Source organism: Osmia bicornis, chromosome 3, assembly GCF_907164935.1.
Source record: "Osmia bicornis bicornis chromosome 3, iOsmBic2.1, whole genome shotgun sequence".
Classification (NCBI taxonomy): Eukaryota; Metazoa; Arthropoda; class Insecta; order Hymenoptera; family Megachilidae; genus Osmia; species Osmia bicornis.
Window position 1 is genome coordinate 7,520,758 of NC_060218.1, and position 19,965 is coordinate 7,540,722.

At 36.9% G+C, this 19,965-nt stretch overlaps 1 protein-coding gene across 4 annotated transcripts in view; it reads right to left on the reverse strand.

Annotated features, from left to right (window-relative positions):
• The window catches only part of LOC114877806, a 29,662-nt gene extending 10,396 nt beyond the window's left edge, over window positions 1–19,266 (reverse strand). For 2 of the 4 annotated variants that reach the window (XR_003789633.2, XM_029190863.2), the window contains exons 1-2: window positions 18,277–19,093; window positions 1,400–1,552 (exon numbers count right to left, since the gene is read on the reverse strand). Coding sequence is in view for 3 of the 4 variants with exons in the window: in XM_029190863.2 (XP_029046696.1) it covers window positions 1,400–1,552; window positions 18,277–18,457 (334 nt within the window). In the remaining variant the exon portion in view is untranslated. Of the gene's footprint in view, window positions 1–1,399; window positions 1,553–18,276; window positions 19,094–19,187 lie in introns of those variants that run through there. The other 2 variants (XM_029190862.2, XM_029190861.2) reach the window with 2 other exon arrangements.
• Between the last annotated feature and the right edge of the window lie 699 nt (window positions 19,267–19,965).

A 19,965-nucleotide genomic window follows, 5' to 3' on the forward strand; every position in this document is an offset into this window, starting at 1 on the left:
ATACTTCAATCCACTCCTTTCAGTGAAACTCCAAGCAAATGTATTTCATCTTGTTTCTCTCTGACATCTGTACATCGAATCGTATAAAAATGTAAATTAAAAGGAACGACATGAACTTCTGTCCTTAGTATCTCTTCCCTTCGATCCAATTCTCAGATATTACGCTTTTCAGTGGTAATGCACGTCTCTCTCGAATGTTGTCAATATGGGGAACAAGCAGAAGGCGACCATTGTCTCGAGATATTGTCGATACGTCAATCAATTATCGTGCAATATTCCGACGTCCTATTGTAACTTCAATTGTCCGACACAATCAGACCAAGTTTCACTTCCAGGCTCTATCTTAAATTTGAGTTGTTCAATTTCAATTCTTGATTCCAAGTCCTCTGAGAATTGGGGAAAATTTATGATTTCTGGGAGAAAAGCGAAGGCAAGCTTAAAATGGTATTAGAATTAAATTGATAGCAATCATATCGATGATTGACGTTTCGAATTTTATTTAAATTGCAGAGGTATTTTGTATGACTCTGAAGTATTTCTACTTTAATTAGCCTAAGTGTACTTTAATCTCTACAGACTGAATGGAAATTTACATTGAAAATTATCTTGATTCAGATATTGAAAAATTCTCATAGGACAGAGGGTAGTGGTGACAAGCTTGTGGATAACGGAGTATGTTTAGGGGTTGGTGTGGCGAATCTGATCCACTAGATACTTGCCACACTGCTCTCTATACATCAACCACAGGCTTGCAATTAGGAGAGTAGTTTAACACTGATGCAGCTTTAATCCTTGACCAGAAGCATTCTAATCTTGCCTTCCTTTCCTATCTATCTGATAAATTAATATTTTCATAATAATCAGAGATACAATAAGAAATTGGATTAAATTCCAATTTTGGAGTCTATTAACTAAAGTGTTTCTCAATCTCATCTTCATCCCTTCTTCATATTTACATAATTAAAATTTATTCATTATAGAATTCATGAATCGCAAGGGGGTTGTAATTTACTGAATTGTCGCTGAATTCTTTACTTCTTCTAATTTCTCATGAATTTTCTAATGTTCTGAGGTCAATAAGAATGATGTCTCGTTCGAATTCTCGTTCGAATTCCACGAGAGAAAAGCCATAAGCAACCACCCCTCGACGTTCATATCATTCTGCTCGTAAAACTCGGTCTTCCCATAGGAGAAGTCCCGATCTCCGAACGTGACCCGACTGAAATAACTCGAAGAATGTGAAACGACTTTCGTTCTACTTCTCGGTATTACCGTCACCGTCATTTTTCCTCAATTTAATCCTTTTGTTCATCGCCGTTGCAACGCGTTGTTCGACGAGCATGAAACACTTACGAAACAGTATCTGGCTGGCGGCGCGCATGAAAATATACTAACTTACGGTGTCCACATTTGTCGATATGATTCGTTGCCTCGAATTCTTCCCTGCACGCGCATTTGCTCTTTTTTGGCTCGCAGTAAGATCCGCCGAAACCGCATTCAAGATCCTCCATGCAATGGTCGCCAAATTTCTTCGTCCCTCTGCCAGTTAAGTCTGCAACAGACAATAAATAAATGAATTAATAAAAAATACATCTGACAGAAAAGGAAACAATTAAATATACAATTGTTAGTAAAATTTAAACCTTTGAATTTGAGGGTGTTTTTACTATAAAGATCGATGACATTTTAAAATTAACTTTCTATTATCGTGAATTTTATTTTCAAGGAGATCGAAAAATAAAATATAAATTCAAATGCTGAATTACAAGTGTACAGATTTCATTTGGCAGGAAAATTGAAAAGTCAGCGTTCGTATAAAAATCAGCTCACTTTTATGCTCAGCCTGAATTTTCATTTCACGAACAGGCAAAGCAAGTCGATGCAATCACGTATTGAATTTTCATTGATAAATTGCTCTCGAGTCCAACGACGGTTACGTATCCCGCAACCGAACCGTAATTCACCCCTACGATCTAAGCAAATATATCATCCGTCGTGCTACCACCCCATCTCACCCTTCGTATGACGAAGCGTTTTACTCTGGTTTTGCGATCGTGTCGCAGCTGCCGCGTGAATTTACATTTTATACGCATTCCATTTGTTAATATTTGCACCATCGGTTAATTCCCTTCAAAGTTCATTCGCAACGATCTATCAATTAGAGGACAGCGATTTTGTGATACTTTCAGAAACAATCGAACATAATTGCGATAACTATTTTCATAGCTCGTGAGAACGCTAATAATTAAGGAAAAGTAATTAACTCAACTAACAGAATGAAGTGCGAGCAATTGCGACATTCAATGAAATACAACCGAGTTAACACGAGAAGTAAGAAACGTCGCAATTGGTTGTACTTTGTGCCGTGTCCATGCAATTAACGCGCTCGCAGAAGTGTACTCTTCGAGGTTCAACAGGGCGTCGAGGCGCCAAAGAATTCGAAAGGGGGTTACACTGGCGGTGCGAAGAAGCCGACGACCGTCGACCGAGGCAAAGGAAGCAATCCTTTTTTGCAAGGCAAAGAGACCGAGCTTGATTACTGCATTGTCGTCGTATAATGGCACTCTGCTCAAGATACGATCGTATTCAACGCCGAAAGACGACCGTTCGTCTTTTTACCCCGAAACACGTCGCGACGTCGACTTTGAACGATTTTCGGTCGCTTTGGAATCCTGCTGGACGCTGAAAACGACGAAAGAGATCGCTAAACGTCAGCAATTAACACATTTTTGTAATTAATTAAATTCTAATTTAAACGATTCTCTTTCGTTTTCTTTTCCTTCCGTGCAACGTTCAGGATAGTTTCGTCGATTTTTCCGAATCGACTGACAAAATCAGAAACGAGCCAATCGATCAGGGAACATCGACAGCCAACTCGTGCGAGAAAAGTGATAGGAAATGGTGCGCGAACGATGCGAAATAGATGTGTAGACGATGCAGAGAAACGAAAACACGAGAAGGTTGCATACGAAATGAGTCACGACACTATCAATGCACCGTAGATATCTCAAACAAGGAGAAAGGTGCGTGCAAAGTGCTTTCGTGATAAAATCGGGACGTCGCGACGGCGCCGGCCTCCATGGTAAACGATAACCCTCGTTTGGGATATCCTGCTAAATACGTCACGTAATTAATGCTTATACAACTTAAAATCTGCTGTCATACATGGGAAGGAATCAGGTACATTTATCTAATCAACATTTTGATATTCCTAATGGGTGTAACAGGTATGTATCTAGAGAAAAAGAATTATTTCATAGACGGGGTGAAATGAAATACAAAATTAAAGATATTGAGAAATTTCCGAAAGATTTTAGATTCTTAGTAATAATATTACTTATTAATTTTTATTCGATAACGTTATTTTATTCAATCGTTATGTAAGTAGAACTTGTCTTACACCCTTGTCTGACCATACACGTATCTGTTCCACTTGTATCACTTAGAAGCTACTAAATTTCATAAATTAACATTTCAAATTGATGAATTTAGATTTAGAAGGCTATTTTATAAATAATTTAACAAATTCTTAAATATGATGTTATCAGCAATCTCCTTTTGGATATAAAAAGAGACAAAGAATGATAATAATTATAGTATTAATTATAACAGTTAAAATCAGATAACTTTCAGTTGAATTGTTCATAAAACCGACACTAATTACTAGATCCACGATTTATGAATCTTTTACTGCCAGGTGACAGAGTTTTTAAACCATTAACAGCAACCCTAATGGTCGCCGTCAGATAATTCGTAGATAGTTAAAACCATTATGTTTCGAAAGAAAAATAATGGGACAAGTATGCCAGTGAAACTGGCTAGCGACTCGAGAGAAACTTTACGCCTGTGTGGCCAGTAATTTCCTCTTTGAAACGAGTGTATAAAGCGACGACTTGAACCCTCGAACCTGAAAGAAAGTACAGCCTGTTCGCGCATAATTGCGTGGTCAGTTAACGATCTGTCCCCTTTGCTACGACCTGAAAAAAGAACGGAGAAAGAAGGGAAAAAGAGATCGCGTATCACCCGGCCCCCTCAGCGAGAACTGTTCGGTGACTACCAGTAAAAATGGCGACTCTTGGGTCAATCTACGTGTTGAAAGTGGGTCACTTTGCAATGGCACATTGCCAACGCTCTCACGTGCGAGCCGTCCCACGCTTGCTGCAGTCTGAAGCTGGCAACCACCTTTAGACAGGGCCGGCTCAACAGGGTAGCAAGTCAGCTTGCTCTTTGGAATGCACGATCCCTTATTTTCGAAGCTTCGCATTCCTCGTTATCTTCAGACAGGGTTGGTCCAAGAGGATTGAGAATCAGTTACCTGCTTAAAATATGGAATTTTTTAGGTATTCAATGTTCTCTTTTTTCTAAACTCTACAGATATTGTTGTTTCATATTATCTTTAGTCAGGGCTGTTTAATAGGGTAGTAGGGTAATAATAGGGTAGTAAGTCAGCTTGTTCTTTGGAATGTACAATCTTCTATTTTCTAAGCTCTTCATTCGTTATTCTCTTCAGAGAGGGTTGCAAATCAGTCACCTGCTTAAATTATGTAATTTTTTAGGCAATTTTTTTCTAAACTTCACACATATTATTGTTACATATTATTTTTAATTAGGGGTGGTTTAATAGAGTAGCAAGTCAGGTATTTAGACTTGCAAATATGTTAAGAATCTATAAAATATAAAATAGTTCTGTATTGTTTAACCCTTCGCTATTTTTCACTGCATTTCGTTTACCGTACATGCAAAGATCTATTTTTAGTCAGGGTCAGATTTCTCTTTCTATTTTTAGTTGCTTCGTTAATTATGCGGAAATGCAGATGGTAAGGGTAGAGGTCTAACTAGAAGGTTTAATCGAATTCCAAGAGAAGAATTTAAATTGTTACAAATACATTTCAATTAAAAAACAGAGCGCGCATAATTTGAAATGGTAAATTTTTAAAATACACTGATGCACGAATAGCTTGAAAAAAAGCTCGCAATGCAATTTCTAAAGATTCACATACGTATTGTGTATGAAAAGGGGAGTAATAAAATGTGTATAGGAGATGTATAAAAGGTAGTAAACAGATGGTATACCGTGCAACAAAAAGCATTTGTGAAAAATCCTGCTACGTTTTTCCCCGGTTTTTCAGCTTCCTTTTATGTCCCGTCCCCTCTTTTAAATCAACAATGAAATTCTCGTGAAACGAAGGAGCTCACGCTTCGTATCAACGTTTCACAGCCTTTTCCGCATCTTTCGAATAATTTAAGAGATCAAACGGAAACGGTCACCGGTAAATATTCAACTTTCTCCATTTCCAGAGACATTCTGCTAAAGAAAAACCTATTTTCCTCGAGAAACCGTTCCACGGTTCTTATCAGCTAATTTAAATGAAATTTTCAAATAACTATAGCGATAAAGAAAAACGATCAAAATGAAATTTATTTAAAGAAATAATGATAGAGATATTATTTTTATCACACGAAAATCTGCCACCAGTGAGATGTATATATTTTTCCAATTTTTAATTCAACAAAGTGAACAGATCAAGCGCAACGTTGCTTGTCCTGTGCAGTATAAACTGTACAGATATTTTCAGATCGACCGATAGTGGGTTTCGATACGTATCTGAAGCTCGAATAGACGACTTTATTGGCCACATACACGCAACTACCCTTATCGTTTTAGTTTTTAACCCTTTGTTCCATTTTGACGACGAGTCGAACGTAATCCTTGGACGATTTCTATGTTTTGAGCAACGAGCATTGGTGTAATCGAAATTTTGAAGGTATGAAATTAAATTTTAACTAGACAAAAATCTTAGTTGCATTAATTGTAATAAATTAATAGGTAAAGGTTAAAACTTGAAATTTTCAAATAATGGGTAAATAATTAAAACTTGGTTTTTAACTAGAGAAAAATCTTAGTTACCCTAATTGCAATAAATTAACTTCTATTATCTAAAGAGGAACGACCGACCTATAAATTCGCGCAGAGCTTTTCCCTTTGAAATATCCGACAGAGGACGTGTAATTTACGCCTCTTGGGAATGGAAAGATCACCGAGCAGTTACCTTCTGACCATTTGCGCCTATAAAAGTGCGATAAATTTATAACCGGATCGATGAACTAAACGTTTCTCCAAGGAAATGCGAGTATTTTAACGCTATCCTCGTTAATTCCTGTCATCGTTTTTCTAAAAGGATTCTAAGTTATGTAAATTGAAGCTCATGATGAAAATACTGAATATCTTGGATGATGTGAAAGGAGGATCCATTAATCTTGACTCAGATCCTGACTTTTTTATTGCTATTGTTTTATGTCATTAAGAACTGTATTACTCAGTCAAGTGGATGTTAATTTGCATAATAGAGGATACATTTGCATGGCAACGCATTTGTAATGCTCTTAAAAACTCTGGCATGCTGTGCAAATTAGATATTTGATATTCAGAACAGGTATTCTTGAATTAAAGTCAAGATATTTCTTTAATCCCCACTATTGCTAATAAATGTCACTCAATTCTTTAAGTTAGTTCATTTTTAGTCAAATGCAAGACAATATTTGCATTATCCTTTTTTCTGTTAAATTTAAATATTACCTTTAAATCATCAAAATAAATTGTTCTTGAAATATAACTATTATCTTAAAAGACAAAATTCAAAGTTCTGTCATTAACAAATTCTCACTTTAATTACCATCTTACGTATTTAAGAAACGTGTACTCTTTACCGCGCATACAAAGATCTAAGAATCGCAATAACCTCAGGAGAGTAATTAAAGGTTAATTAAGGAACCTCGGATAAAGGTACCTGTTAATCTGGAAGCTCGTTAAGAGGTCAACTGGTACTATTTCTTTTTTTCTTTACTATTACATTGGACCAAGAGTGTCGTGCTCAATAGTTAGAACTTAGCTTCTGTAAAGATCGATTTATGGACAGTTTAGCCCCGATCAACGCGAAACTAGTGCACACAGCTAGTTGCTGGGGGCGACTGACTTAGCGAGAAGTCGCATAATAACGTTAATAGGAAAAAAGTGCAGCCGCGAGGTTCTCGTAGCGTTGCGTGAGGACGATAACTATCGACGTTGTTGTCACGCCAACCAGGAGCAACCCCTTCGTCGAAGCCTTTTCGCTCTTTCACCTGGAAAATTTTCAACCTTTCCCCCGGTTTTTTCCACGTTTTTTATCCTTGAAAAGAAGAGAAAAGCTTTCCAGTCGTCGTGATTCATAAGTAAAAAATTAAAAAAGAAAAAGAAAGATAAAATTCAGAAAGATAAAATCCCTTTTTCTACGTTTTCTGTGAATACAATGTTACATAAACTTTGCTTTATTAAAATATAAAAGTTATAATAATTTTCAAAAACAGGGGTTGAAATTTAAAGGTATCAACCCTCTTTGATAAAATGTTAATACGTAGTCGCAGGTCATTGGCTTGGATTAATAATTATTTTTATTTTTCCGTGGTATTTCCAAACTACGATCACGTAAATAAAATCTACATTAAAAGTTTCAAGAAAACTTCGGCGGAAAGGTAAATTGATTACCAATTCATTAATATCGTAGCTCTGAATTCGAAACAATGCGGTGCTTCTATAGACAGCCGCGATGGAAAGTCTTCTCGAGGTATCAGGAATTATAAAGCCGATATCGAATTTCAATTTATCCCAGGTTAGGTCAATTCTGCGCAATAAAACCGCGAGTATATACACCTGCTGCACCGCAATAACCACGGCTATCTGTTGCATAAAATTTGTTGCAATTAATGATACCTGTAAGCAGCGAGTAAATTCTGGAAACAGATATCCGCGCGATAAAAGTCATTTATCAAAGTGAGAAAGAATGTCACCACGTCGAGTATAAATGGTGATTAATACTTTGACAATTATCTCTCGCTTGTAATCTTCGGCGTGATATTAACAATTAACACGTTTATTCCCAGGGGAGCCATCAACAGTGCAACGAATTTGTAAGCAGAAAAAGTTCTGCTATATGTGGATAGAAAATTGCAATTTTTTTCATTTATTTGCAATATCGAAGAATTTGGAAATTGATAAATTTTGAAAAATCTAAAATCAAATGGGGATTAAACGTGAAATACGAAACTCTGCAAATGTTTGTATTAGACAAGTGTGCGAAGGGATGTTTGCGAAATACTACAGCGACATTCAATTAAACTAATCGGTAAAGGGTGGAACTTCGAATCTATCTACGCTAGTCCATTAACAGTATTCGAATACAGTATGCCCTGTAAGATTATCTGCAAACTCGTTAAGGAAAATCTCTAAGCCAACTCCATAAACTCGTCGCCATTATCTCTCTCACCGTCTCTCGGATTGTGCAAGTGAAATTGTTTAGTACGTTTAATCACACTGCAAAACATTGGAAACAAGTTGGAAAAATAATTATTCAAAATAGATTTTAATTTTCCAATCACTGAAGCAAATTCTCGACACGTCTTAATGCAAACATTCTTAGCGCTAAATCACGAATCCGATTTTTCTTTACCCTCAAGATAGCGTGCTTCCGTTTGGTCGTACCTTGAATATTTTAACCAGCTCGTCGCGCAACATCGACGACGTCATAAATTATGAATACCATTATTTCGGGTAACAGCTTGACATACTGGCGAGAATGTCTTGTGAATAATTCGCGAGAAGCTTGAACTCTTCAGCTCGTTCCAGCGAGATTTTTTTTTTCTCTCCCCCTTTTCCTTTTCACAATCACCGCTTCACAGTGAATATTTTCCATGCACATCAGAAAGCAAAGTCACTGCTTTCGACGGCCAAGCACTGCACTCGATGACACTTTGTTGTCTCAACTGATTTCACATTTTATTTTTCATTAAAAAAAGTTCTGAATTTTTGTTAAACTTCATTTCGAAACTAATTTCTCATAGAGGTTCAATTTCATCTAATGGTACATAATGGATCTTCATCAAGAGTTAATAACTTTAATGGATAATTAAATTTGATTTAAAGTTCCTCTTAGAGCAAAGTGCCTCCTTTTAATAACAATTCTATTCATTTTATTTTTAAGAATTAATTTCATTTTTGAACAACTGAAGTGATTAGATCTTTGACAAGCTTTGAAAAATCAGATTTGTGATATTAAAATTGGTATACGTATGTTTTGAGAAGAGAAGGTAACGTGATGCTTATAAATGAAGAGTAATGAAAAATGAGTTGTTCAAAGGTTCGCATGCCGAATGAAATCGATTGCAAAATCACGCAGGTACCAGTCAGAGAAAGGCGAATGAAGTATGCGAACCACGTTTATAAGAACTTGTGTTATTTTCGAGCTAGACATGAGAAAGCGTGATGAATTCTGAAGCGCAGAATAATCAGCCCTCCACATGTTTCTTTCATGTACTTCGATTAATCTTTTCACAAAAGTTTTTTCTAATTTTTTTATTAGAAAATTAATAAAATCTCTCGTACTAAATAATTTCAATAAAAAAAAAGAGAAAATGTATATCTTAGTCATGAAACTATTTTCCTAAATATGATTAAAAGATTTAATTTAATTAAGGGTAAATTAATCGAAGGAGTCAATAGAGTTTCTTGACCGTGGTTAACTTTCGTGCTCGTTAATTAACTTGTACTCTTCGGATGACATGTTACATAATATTAAGTAACACACGTTACGTAAGAAGCTACGTTACATTAAGTTATGCAATTTCGTCGAGGCACATGCAAAACGCTTTAAGGTATAAGAATATTAAAAAATCAAAGATTGTATATTGTTATTCTCCTAATTGAAAGTTTACTTGGTTCTCGTCATTTTTAACTATGAATTTTGCGCAAATTTCGCCGCGACATGCAATTTGCATAGTTTTCAATTGATTTTGCACAAGGTCGATAAGAAACACCTAGAAAATCTGCAATTCGATCTAATGTATTCAAGAACGGGTTCAGTCTGACGAAAATGAAAATGGATCGAGTCGGTATAATACAATTAGCAAGAAAATTGGCTACACTCTCGATGGTATTCTCCAGAAATCTAAAAATACCAGCTTGAAATCTGGAACCCCTTTATTTACTTTCACATAGTCTTAAACATAAAAATGAATAAATTGCTTTCCGTCCCCAACAAATTAATTTTCAAAGAAGAAAAATGAATTAGAATCTTCGTTTCTACCTTTTGTCCCCTAATTTACGCATGCAAATTTTTTAATGAATTTTAAATACTAGAATAATGTCTGCATTTTATAAATGAATTGAAAGAAAAAGGATTCTTTTTTCTTTTAATGTTAAATATCATTTAACTTTTAATCGATCAAAATTAAATTGTTATTTAAGAACAAAACCAAATTGATGACAATTCGCGCAATAAACAAGACTTCCAGTACTATTTACACCAGTTACATGAAAACTCGTGAAAATCAATAGCGCAACTGAAACCACGAACACCCTTGTTCAAACTAAAACATGCAAATATGCATTCAACGACTGAAACCATGTATTTAGAGGCAACAGTTTTCGCGCAATAATCTTGTTCAGGTCCAACAAAAGGGAATAACTTCGAATTCTATCCTGAACATCCGAAACTTCGTTATCCTTATCGTGAAAACTTGTTATTCTGTAACCGATTGTTTGTTACCACGTGGAATTCGGAACTAGTTCAAGTATAACGGAAGGTGTAGCCGGGTTGTTCACGACTTTGAGACAAAGTTTAGCCAGGTTGCACGTGAGTCCGCAATGCAGACTGCAGTGTTTTTACGTCTCTCGTACGTTCACCTTCTAACGAGTTGCAAACAAAAAACTCCTCTTACCATCCTCGTTGGATCCATGTACGAGGCAATGTGCAAAGATGGAGTAATTATCGTGGAAAGGCAGTCGGAGAAATATTGCAGAGAGAAGAATGAACTTTGTCGGAACGCGTTCGATCGTATCGAGGAAAAAAGGATCAAAGCTTTGCAGTTCAACGTTTGCATTTTGCGGACCAATGCGAAATGGAGCGTGACACGTAAGATCGTTTCTCAAATTCAGACACGCTAGAGAGAAACAAAAGAAAGAACTGCTGTTTCCTCGATAGCTGCATTTCGTTGGACTATTGCCTCGTGATAAATGAAACGATGCGTCGAGATTATTACGGGGTTGTTGGAGAAATATACGAGCCTTTTGCTAGCCAAATCGGTTTCAGATTTAATGGTTCTCCAAACTTTCAAGATTTTTCAGAATTTCTGAAAATTTCTGTACTGTTGAATATTGCACCGTTTTAGGAATATGTGTACAGTTATGATAATTTATATTAACTTATATTAATATAAGTTATATAAAACATAAATTTATATTAATTTATATTAAGAGTAGGTTTGGATGGGTTAATTTGTGGGCCGCCACAGTAGAAATATCCGTATCTAGTCAGACGCACCAAAGTGTGCATTATTAACTCGTTAACGCGTATATAGGGCATCATGATATAATTGTAATTATTATTACTGGAATAATTACTATATTATATACCAAGAAATGTGTGTCATTGCCACAAACTGCTACAATCTGCGTTCTGCATTAAATTCTTCCCCAATGAAAGGGTTATCCTATCTTTCACTTATTCAATTACATTAAATTTTTGATCCCACACTATTCTGCCTATTAAAAATTTGTTTAAATTAATTTTTTCTTTTCCTTCTACGAACGAACGCTAATTTTCCAGTCTAAGAATGTACAGAGCACACCGAACGAAGCACATAGCTCGAAAAATCATAAATTTCAATTGTACGTGCGAACAAATAAACCGTACAAGAGACGAGCGAAGTTGCATCGGGTTAAAGTGCTTTTAATTGCGGGCACGGTAGTTAGTAATCGTTTTCCATGCGGTAAGCAGAGGGTATAGTAAGCTGGAGACTCGCAGAAGAAAGTCGAGCGGCTGTATTTTAAAACGAACCCGGCCTCAGGGCGTGTTCTAATTACGCGGGCACCGCTTGATAAAAGAGTGGCTGCTGCAACAACACATGTAATACTTGGAAAGAGGTATACGTCGTAATTAAGTGCCACGACCTGTTTGTCGCAGGTTCCTTACCTCAAAATAAAGTCTCTTGTAATCGAGCAGCAAAGATGATCCTCGTGTATAGAAAACAAAGGGAGGAGACGGTTAAGAACACCTCCGCGAAGGGTGAAAAAAAAAAAAAGATTACAAGTATCCCGAGGGATCGATAAGTGTACCAGCTGATATGTGTCGCCTCGAGGGAGAGTTGTTTAACCCTCTGTAACCCGATTTTGAGAAAAATAAATAACGTACGATCTTGTGGGTACATATTTGCACGTTTAATGTTAAAAAGATGAAAAATATGGGCTATTTTAAAAGATCGCTTAGCTCGTTTAGATTTAAGGGTGTTATTTTATTATACTACCAGCAGTTATTTGGAATTTTATCTATTATACCTAAAGTTAAAATGAGTGATAATAAATAGATTAGGGTAAATATAGTCGCTGTTATGGAGGAATAAGGCTTAACTTTGTTTAGTTTCCTCGTAATCGTAAAATTTTTACAGCGCAAACCATCGTAAAACCGTACGTACACATTTCCGCACCGTACACGCAATTTTATTGATAATCACCTGCGTTCGTTTGAATCAAACGAGCAGATCCTTTTAATCTAAATCACAGATTTTCTGAATTATTTCCGAAGCTCTCCTGAAACTTCAGGAGAAAAAAAAGTACTCGCAGAAAGGTTTAATTAAAATTTTTCACGGCATAACGTTATGAAATTTTTAAAGCATGAAATTGCTTTTTTCAGACAGCTAATAAAAAAAATTGAGAAGAGCGCATATTGATTTTTCTTTTCTGCACGGTGCATTGAACAACACAAAGAGACGAAAAGAAAGAAAAAAAGAGCTTCATACTCGTTGATACCAGAAATACGTCTCGCTTATCGATACTGTCGATACAAAAAGAAAGATTAGAGAATCTATGCAAAGTGAAGTCTCGTAAATTGGCGCGAATAAAATGTCGTGATAAGAAAGTGTGCGAATGCAGGGCTGAATAAACTTTTGATTAGATCATTTCTGAAAGCAGCTGCATCGAGTTTACTAAGTTTCTTAATGGAGAAACTATGGTAACTTCTAAACGTATTTGAATTTGGCAAGTGTCGTAATTTTCCACGATTGTCCGGCTTCAGAACTTGCGATTGGTATTTTTAAACTTTGGATTAGGTCATCCTTAGTCCTCCCCCACTTGGAATTTTAGGAAGTTCTACAACAATGCCTCGAATTTGATAGTATCTGCAGGTTTACTACCTATTAAGGGTTTTATACGTTTCAAGCAGTTTTACGGGAACAATTTTGGAGAGTTTAAGTTACCTTCTATGAGAATTTTAATAAAATTTATGATATAATAATGATTTATATACCTTTGCTATTTTTCAAATTTGTTTCCATTATTCTTTTACTGCTACAGAGGCAGCTTTGAATTTCTTTGAATTCCTTCCCGTTTGAATTTTTAACACGATTCGCAAGTATACAGCTTTAAAGGGGGCTTATCAAATTAGCTCGAGGCTCGTTGCATCAATTAGCCAGAGCAAGTTAATTAATTCGATTCAATTCCCAGAGCACCATTTGCTTTTTATCTTTCATCTTTACGGCAAGAGAAACAATACATTAACTTTATTCTAACTTCATAATTTCACTATTAGAAATGAAATTTCCTCGAACAATTTCCAAGCATAATTCTTTTCCTAACGAAATAGAAACTCTTGATTTTTTCCTGGGGCCATTATTTTTTTAAAATACCAATTTACCAAATTGGAAAATGTCAACTAATTTCATTTACAATACTGAAAATTTAATCAAATAAATTCAAAGCATGCTTAGTTTAAAACTAAAAACTCTTGATTTCTCCAGGGGCCATTATTTTTTTTTAAGTCCTAGTTTACTAAATTGGAAAACGCCACTTAATTTGAGTTACAATTTCTAAAATTTAATAAATATATTCGAAGCATGGTTAATTTAAAACTGCGACCCCGGTAATCTAAAAAGGGATTGAAGCAACACACCGACGAGCTTGGTCAGGGTCAATTTCATGTTTCGTCAGGATCGACAGGGAACATCGAAGGTAACATCCCTCGGCGCAATTAGATCGAACAAAAGCCACGGATGAGTCACTTAATTGTTCGTTAACGTGTCGAATGGATTTGGTGGCCGCGAACATTTCTCTGCAACTGTGTCGCAGAAATTCAAGGGTGCCACCGGTGTGATAGCGAACGATATAATATAATTTTCTATCGATTAACCGCAGGGGGGTATCCGAAGCCGACAATTCTTACCAAGGTAATCCTTGCACGCAGGAGTGTCACGAAAGTGCTTGTATCAAGGCATGATACCGTGGCTTAGTACGGAACATTAGCCATTGCTTAAATGTCTCGTACGATTATAATCGAAAATGTATTTTAATTGGCTTGCACAACCAGAGATCGTTACAGTTTAAATATGCTCGACAAGCTTTGCGGTAAATGCCTGCACAATTAATTGCCCTCCCTTGATGCCTCACTGATTAATTATACAATTACACCGTTGTCAACGTGGAATGGTAAAAAAAGATTAAGTCTCGCGTTGAAACGATCTATTGTTTCCAATTTGCATAGAAAACGTTTGTTTCTTTCATTAAAATAGCAAATTACTGAAACGCCTATGGGAAAATTAATTAGATCCTGTTTATTGGTTTTTGAATTGTTCGAAAGAAACGGCAGATGAGGTCATATGGAATATTTATTCACAACCTGATGCTCGAAAGTCGATACCTGGAGGAAGCATCCAATGCGAACTTGTTTAGGGTTTGTTTAGGGTTAACTTGGCATGATGCCATTTTCGAGCTCGTGACAATGTAATACGTGAAAATAAAAGACTTCATTCCATGTACCTTCGCGAAATAATCTCCGCTATAGTCGTACCTTCGCTCATTTTCTATCTTCAGTGGTGATTTCATGGCAATTTTTTATTTAGAAAATTTTCAACCATCAAGGATATTTTTAGACACTAATTACAATTACAGAATTAATCATTTCACAGAATATATCCTATTAGGTACAAAAATAAATATAAAATTGCAAAAGTCATATTTTAGAAGATAATTCTCATTCCACATATCCTATTTAATCCATGAACCCTAAAATTTGATTCCATATATCTATTCTACTGCACCAGATGCACTTTGCAATTTCAAAAACTGTAATAACACAATAAACCCTACGATCCATACAAATCCATAAACAATTTTATTTCCGTGACAGAATTGGAACGTTTCAGCCTGGGTACAAACAAATTATCCTAGATTAATGCATTTAATTAAGTGTTTCGTTGGCTGCACTTTGATAATGTGGGACAGCTAGGAATAAAATTGAACGTTTTACTGCAGCGGTGGTTGCAACCCTATCCTTGCGCAATTTGCAAATGCACCACAACACAGCTGTGCCGTACAAAACCACGTGCATGTGTAATGGCAGCCAACAATACGGCGGAGCGTATGAAAGTGTATTTTGATTGCTAATGCATTTTGAATAACGCCATCGAAGTTGTTCGAATCACTGTATACACGTTAAAAACCATTGAAAAATATTGACCTTTTATAGTAACGGAAAATTCGTATCGCCTCGTTGCGCATTGCAGGATCAAGGCTGTACCTAAATAAAACGCTTCTATTAAAATCAATATCCAGGAACGTCAACGAGCCACCGTTCAATTAGCTTCATTAAATGCTTTCATCGAGAATCGAGTTGACTTTGTTGTTTTTTTATTTTATTTTATTTTTTTATTTTTTTTCAATGAAACACTAGTGGACAGAGATGGATAGTTTTCGAAAGGACTGCTCGATTGACGGAAGTATGCTCTCGACATCTTGATCTTCCTTTGGAGATAGAGTATCGAGATTCGTTCGATAGAAATAGTCCGTCGCGAAAAAAGGAAAAGAAGGATAACAGTTGCAGAGGCGAAGTGTTTCTCGTTCGACGATCGATATAAACTCCTTAGCATTTGAGATTGGTGCAGTAAACAGAGTCATTCGGTGGAACGAGGACCAACGTATGCCATCACTTTTTTCTTTAAAAATGTTTTTATAGTCTTTCGAGACTATTGTAATCATGCTTTGGAATGTGATAATTAAACTTCCACAGCCTAACCATTAACACATTGAATGGCACAAGTGAAAATGGACATTTGTTGAGGGACGTATTGAAGCTCTAATTATATTAAGAAGAAGAATAATTAATTTTCAAATTTCAAATTTCAAACTTTCTATTTGCTATTTTATATTATTTGCACGATAGCAATATTATTTAAAATAATGATTTTCTATTGTTTTCTTTTAATTATTCAAGCATGAGTAATTTGAGGCGACCCTTATGGCCTTTAATGTGTTAATGAAAAGCTTTAGAGTAACCATAAAACCAATTTCCACAAGAAACTTATTTTAGAGATAATAATTAAAATGACATAAAGGTTTAGTGGGTCAATTTTTCCCTTAAGTACTTGTGAATTATTACAGTGCCCTATTCTACGATAATAGTTAAATAATGGTAATTCATTTGAATTGAGAATCTATCTCCAATTTCATATAACGAAGTATTGAAAAAATTATTATCTTCCTTCAATAAGGATCTATAATTTGATCAGAAGCACTGCTTTGTGAATAACTAAGTAACGCTGAGTGATTCTGTTATCGAAGTAACAAAAGGAAAAAGGATACCAATGAGTCGCGATAGAAACTGCGGACAAAAGGCAAAAGTATACGAGCTGTTTTTCTAAAGGAATCGGCTAGCGGACGGATTATCAATTCAGCGACGACAGAGGCCGGAAATGGTCATAATAAATTTCCGTTTAAAATGTGCCAACCGTATCCGTGGCACGATGGAATTAAGAGATTAACGCGAGATCGTCGAATCCTGAAGGAATTCAGGGAACGCTGAGATATTGCCGGGGCAATTCGCTTGGATTTAACGATTGGAAAGAGGAAACACGAGCTTATTCGCCAGGAAATAAGGACGTAAATGAGAGCACAAAGCGAAGGGGCAGGAAGAGAAATAAACCGAGCCTCTTGGATGAATGATTGAAGTTACAAATCTGAAAAGGCATTAAGCTCCGTTTACAATGTCCTGGAAAGGTCTGGTGGTTGACATTTATCCTTAAAAGAAACTGGGAAAACATTTTGATAGAGAAATAGACACTTCACTTTTATGATCTCAATTAGACACTGATTTTAATCATTTTATTATAAATTGAAAATTCAATTTTATCTACTACCAATTAATTTAAGAGACTTTACTAAGGGAATTTTTATCTTTAACTAATATTTATAACAATATTTTTCTAACACGTGGTAGCCAAACTATTAAAATTTCAATTACCATTTTCCAAATTTCAAGAAAATTGGGAATTAAATTTTCATGATTTCGATGAACAAACGATCCTTGTAAAGAGATATCTATAATATCATTTTGATTGCCAACAGAAGCATCGTTTCAGCCATAATCAATTGGGCTTTAGCAAGGCGCATTAAGGATTATCGGATCAGCGACACCATTTGAAAGCTCTAAAATGTATATGGGTCGGTTGTAAATAAATAGCCATGTTCGGTCGTGCGAAAAGGGCTTATTGTACGCCCGTCAAGCATACGTGTTCTGCTGCTCCGTGTAAAGGCTTAAAAATGCGGAGTATCTTGACATCGATCGACACGTCGTCTCCCGTTTGATAGTGCAATAATATTTGTTTGAGAAATGCAAACCGAAGACGGTCGATACAAACTCTGCTCTATTTAAATGATAAATAGACGTTTTGTTAACTCGAAGATGAAAACGTTCAACGATAAAGTGGAATTGAACTGCTTTTATGAAGACTTTCACCTACTTTTTCTTATGGTTGCTTGCGTCAGTAATAACAATTTAAATGTTTGAATAATGGACGAACCATGATATTTCAACGTTGCAATTTATCTTATTAAAAAATAAGAAATTATTACTCTGGCCTTAATTTACTTTTAAAATGAAATTATCTTCCACTTTGATAAAAACTTTCCATTATTAATGGACTGCGGAGAAAGATAATATTTGCTCGAATATCCTCAATTTAATTATTAAACTTTCAACCTCCATTTCATTCTTAATATTCACAAATTCACTGGATATCTCGATATTCAGCGATACTATTAAATTCAACTTATTTTCAGCTTAAAATGTTTCCAAAGCTCCTACCCAAACTTCAACAAAGTTTCGTTAAAATTGACTTATCTGATGGTCCGAAAGTTCCATCGAGTTCCGTCACGAAGCTGACCGGAAACACATGGAAAAGAAACCGAGCTAGAAGGCTTACCCTCGATCGTGGTGACCTCCGGTGGTTCGGACATCCCGAGGGCCAGCTGATCCTGTACGATCCAACAGGACACGAGGACGGTGCAGACTAGCCTGGCAGCCAAGTTCGATTTCCTGAAGCCGATGGACGACGTGGATGACGGCAAGGACGCCGTCGCGGCGACGGCGTCGGTGGCGTGCATCTTCACGACTGGCCCTGACACGCGGCTCCTCTCGCGCACCCTTCGTTCCTGTCGTTGCTCAGCCCAATATACGCATACGCACCCTTCGAGCACCTGACCTACGCAGGTCAAGCCTGCCGTACCTACTTCCGGTATCACATATCCGCGCGATCAGCCCCCGTGATCGATAGCACGCGCATACTTCCGCACGTTCCTCGTCACCGTTCACGCAGACCAACCGGAGGAATCACGAGCACCCTCGATTTTATCCTCCTCCTCTTCTGATCCCCGTGCCTCTTCTGCACCGGTTCGAGATATGCCCACGAACAAAAAACGAGACAGAGAAAAAGAAGAAGTAGAAAAAGATAAGGTCCGTAGACACGGCGAAACGTTTTACCGCAACCACCACCCCACTCTCTCACCCGTTGAACGACAGGTTCATAGGAAACAGTTCACTGCTACTTCATCGAACTGATGAAATTTTTACTACGCAACAACGATTCACTGGTTCGATCAGACGCCAGAGGGATGTTACTTTCGTTTTATCGCGTGAAATAAAATAGACGTGCGGAAAACGTGGAAGGAAACGTAACCAGCAGCTTCGCGATGCTGTGTGTACGCGGTCGTTCGCGATGTGAAGCCAGCAAACAACGACCGAGTCGGTCGGGGAGAGGAAGGGGGTGGCAACGACGCCAGGGCGCCGGCGTCCTGCGCAATGCACGCGAGAACCAGCACGTTTCGCACCCCTTACCGCGTCCACCTTCGCCCTGCGAACGTCGCAGGGGTGCAGAGCCTCTGAGTCATTCCTCGACGAAACAGCAAGCCGTCGATGTTCTACGCCGCAACGTAAATATGCATGATCCCAGGCGAGGAACAGGTCGTCGTCAACCGAGTCGTTCACGGAAGGGGGTCGAGGCGGCGCATACGATACGGAAACGATCGAACCCCCCTGCCCTGCCAACCATCCGACCGCGGTTTCAACGAGACGCGGTCAGACTCGGTCAATCCTTCGCAGACTATGCGGCGGGGATGAAAATTTATTTTTCTTATCTAGAATATTCTCCAAATGTTATAACGATATTATTAAAAAAAATATATATTTCTACGGACAGTAGAAATATTTTAAAAATTTGTAGGGTAGATAGGGGATGTTTTTTTTTTTGGACACATTTTTACTGACCTTTCAAATTTTTATCTGCAATACGTTTTACTATTCTGATTGCTGTCGATTTTTGGTACGAATCGATCATTATTCGATCCCATCGGAGACACAGCGAAGATAAGTCGATCAAACGTGTCAGTTGAAGTCTGCGATAAAAGATGAGAATCACAGTTTTTATCAACGTTCATAAAAGATAATCTCGTTATTATCCTCGGATATATTTTCTTATCAACTTTTATAGTCAATTACTGTAGCTAATATCTGTGAAAAGCTTAACGAATATTGAATCATAAATTGCGTAGTTGTACAACTTGACGTTAGTAATGGAATAGAAGGGTTTCTGTATTAGGTGATACGAGTTCCATCG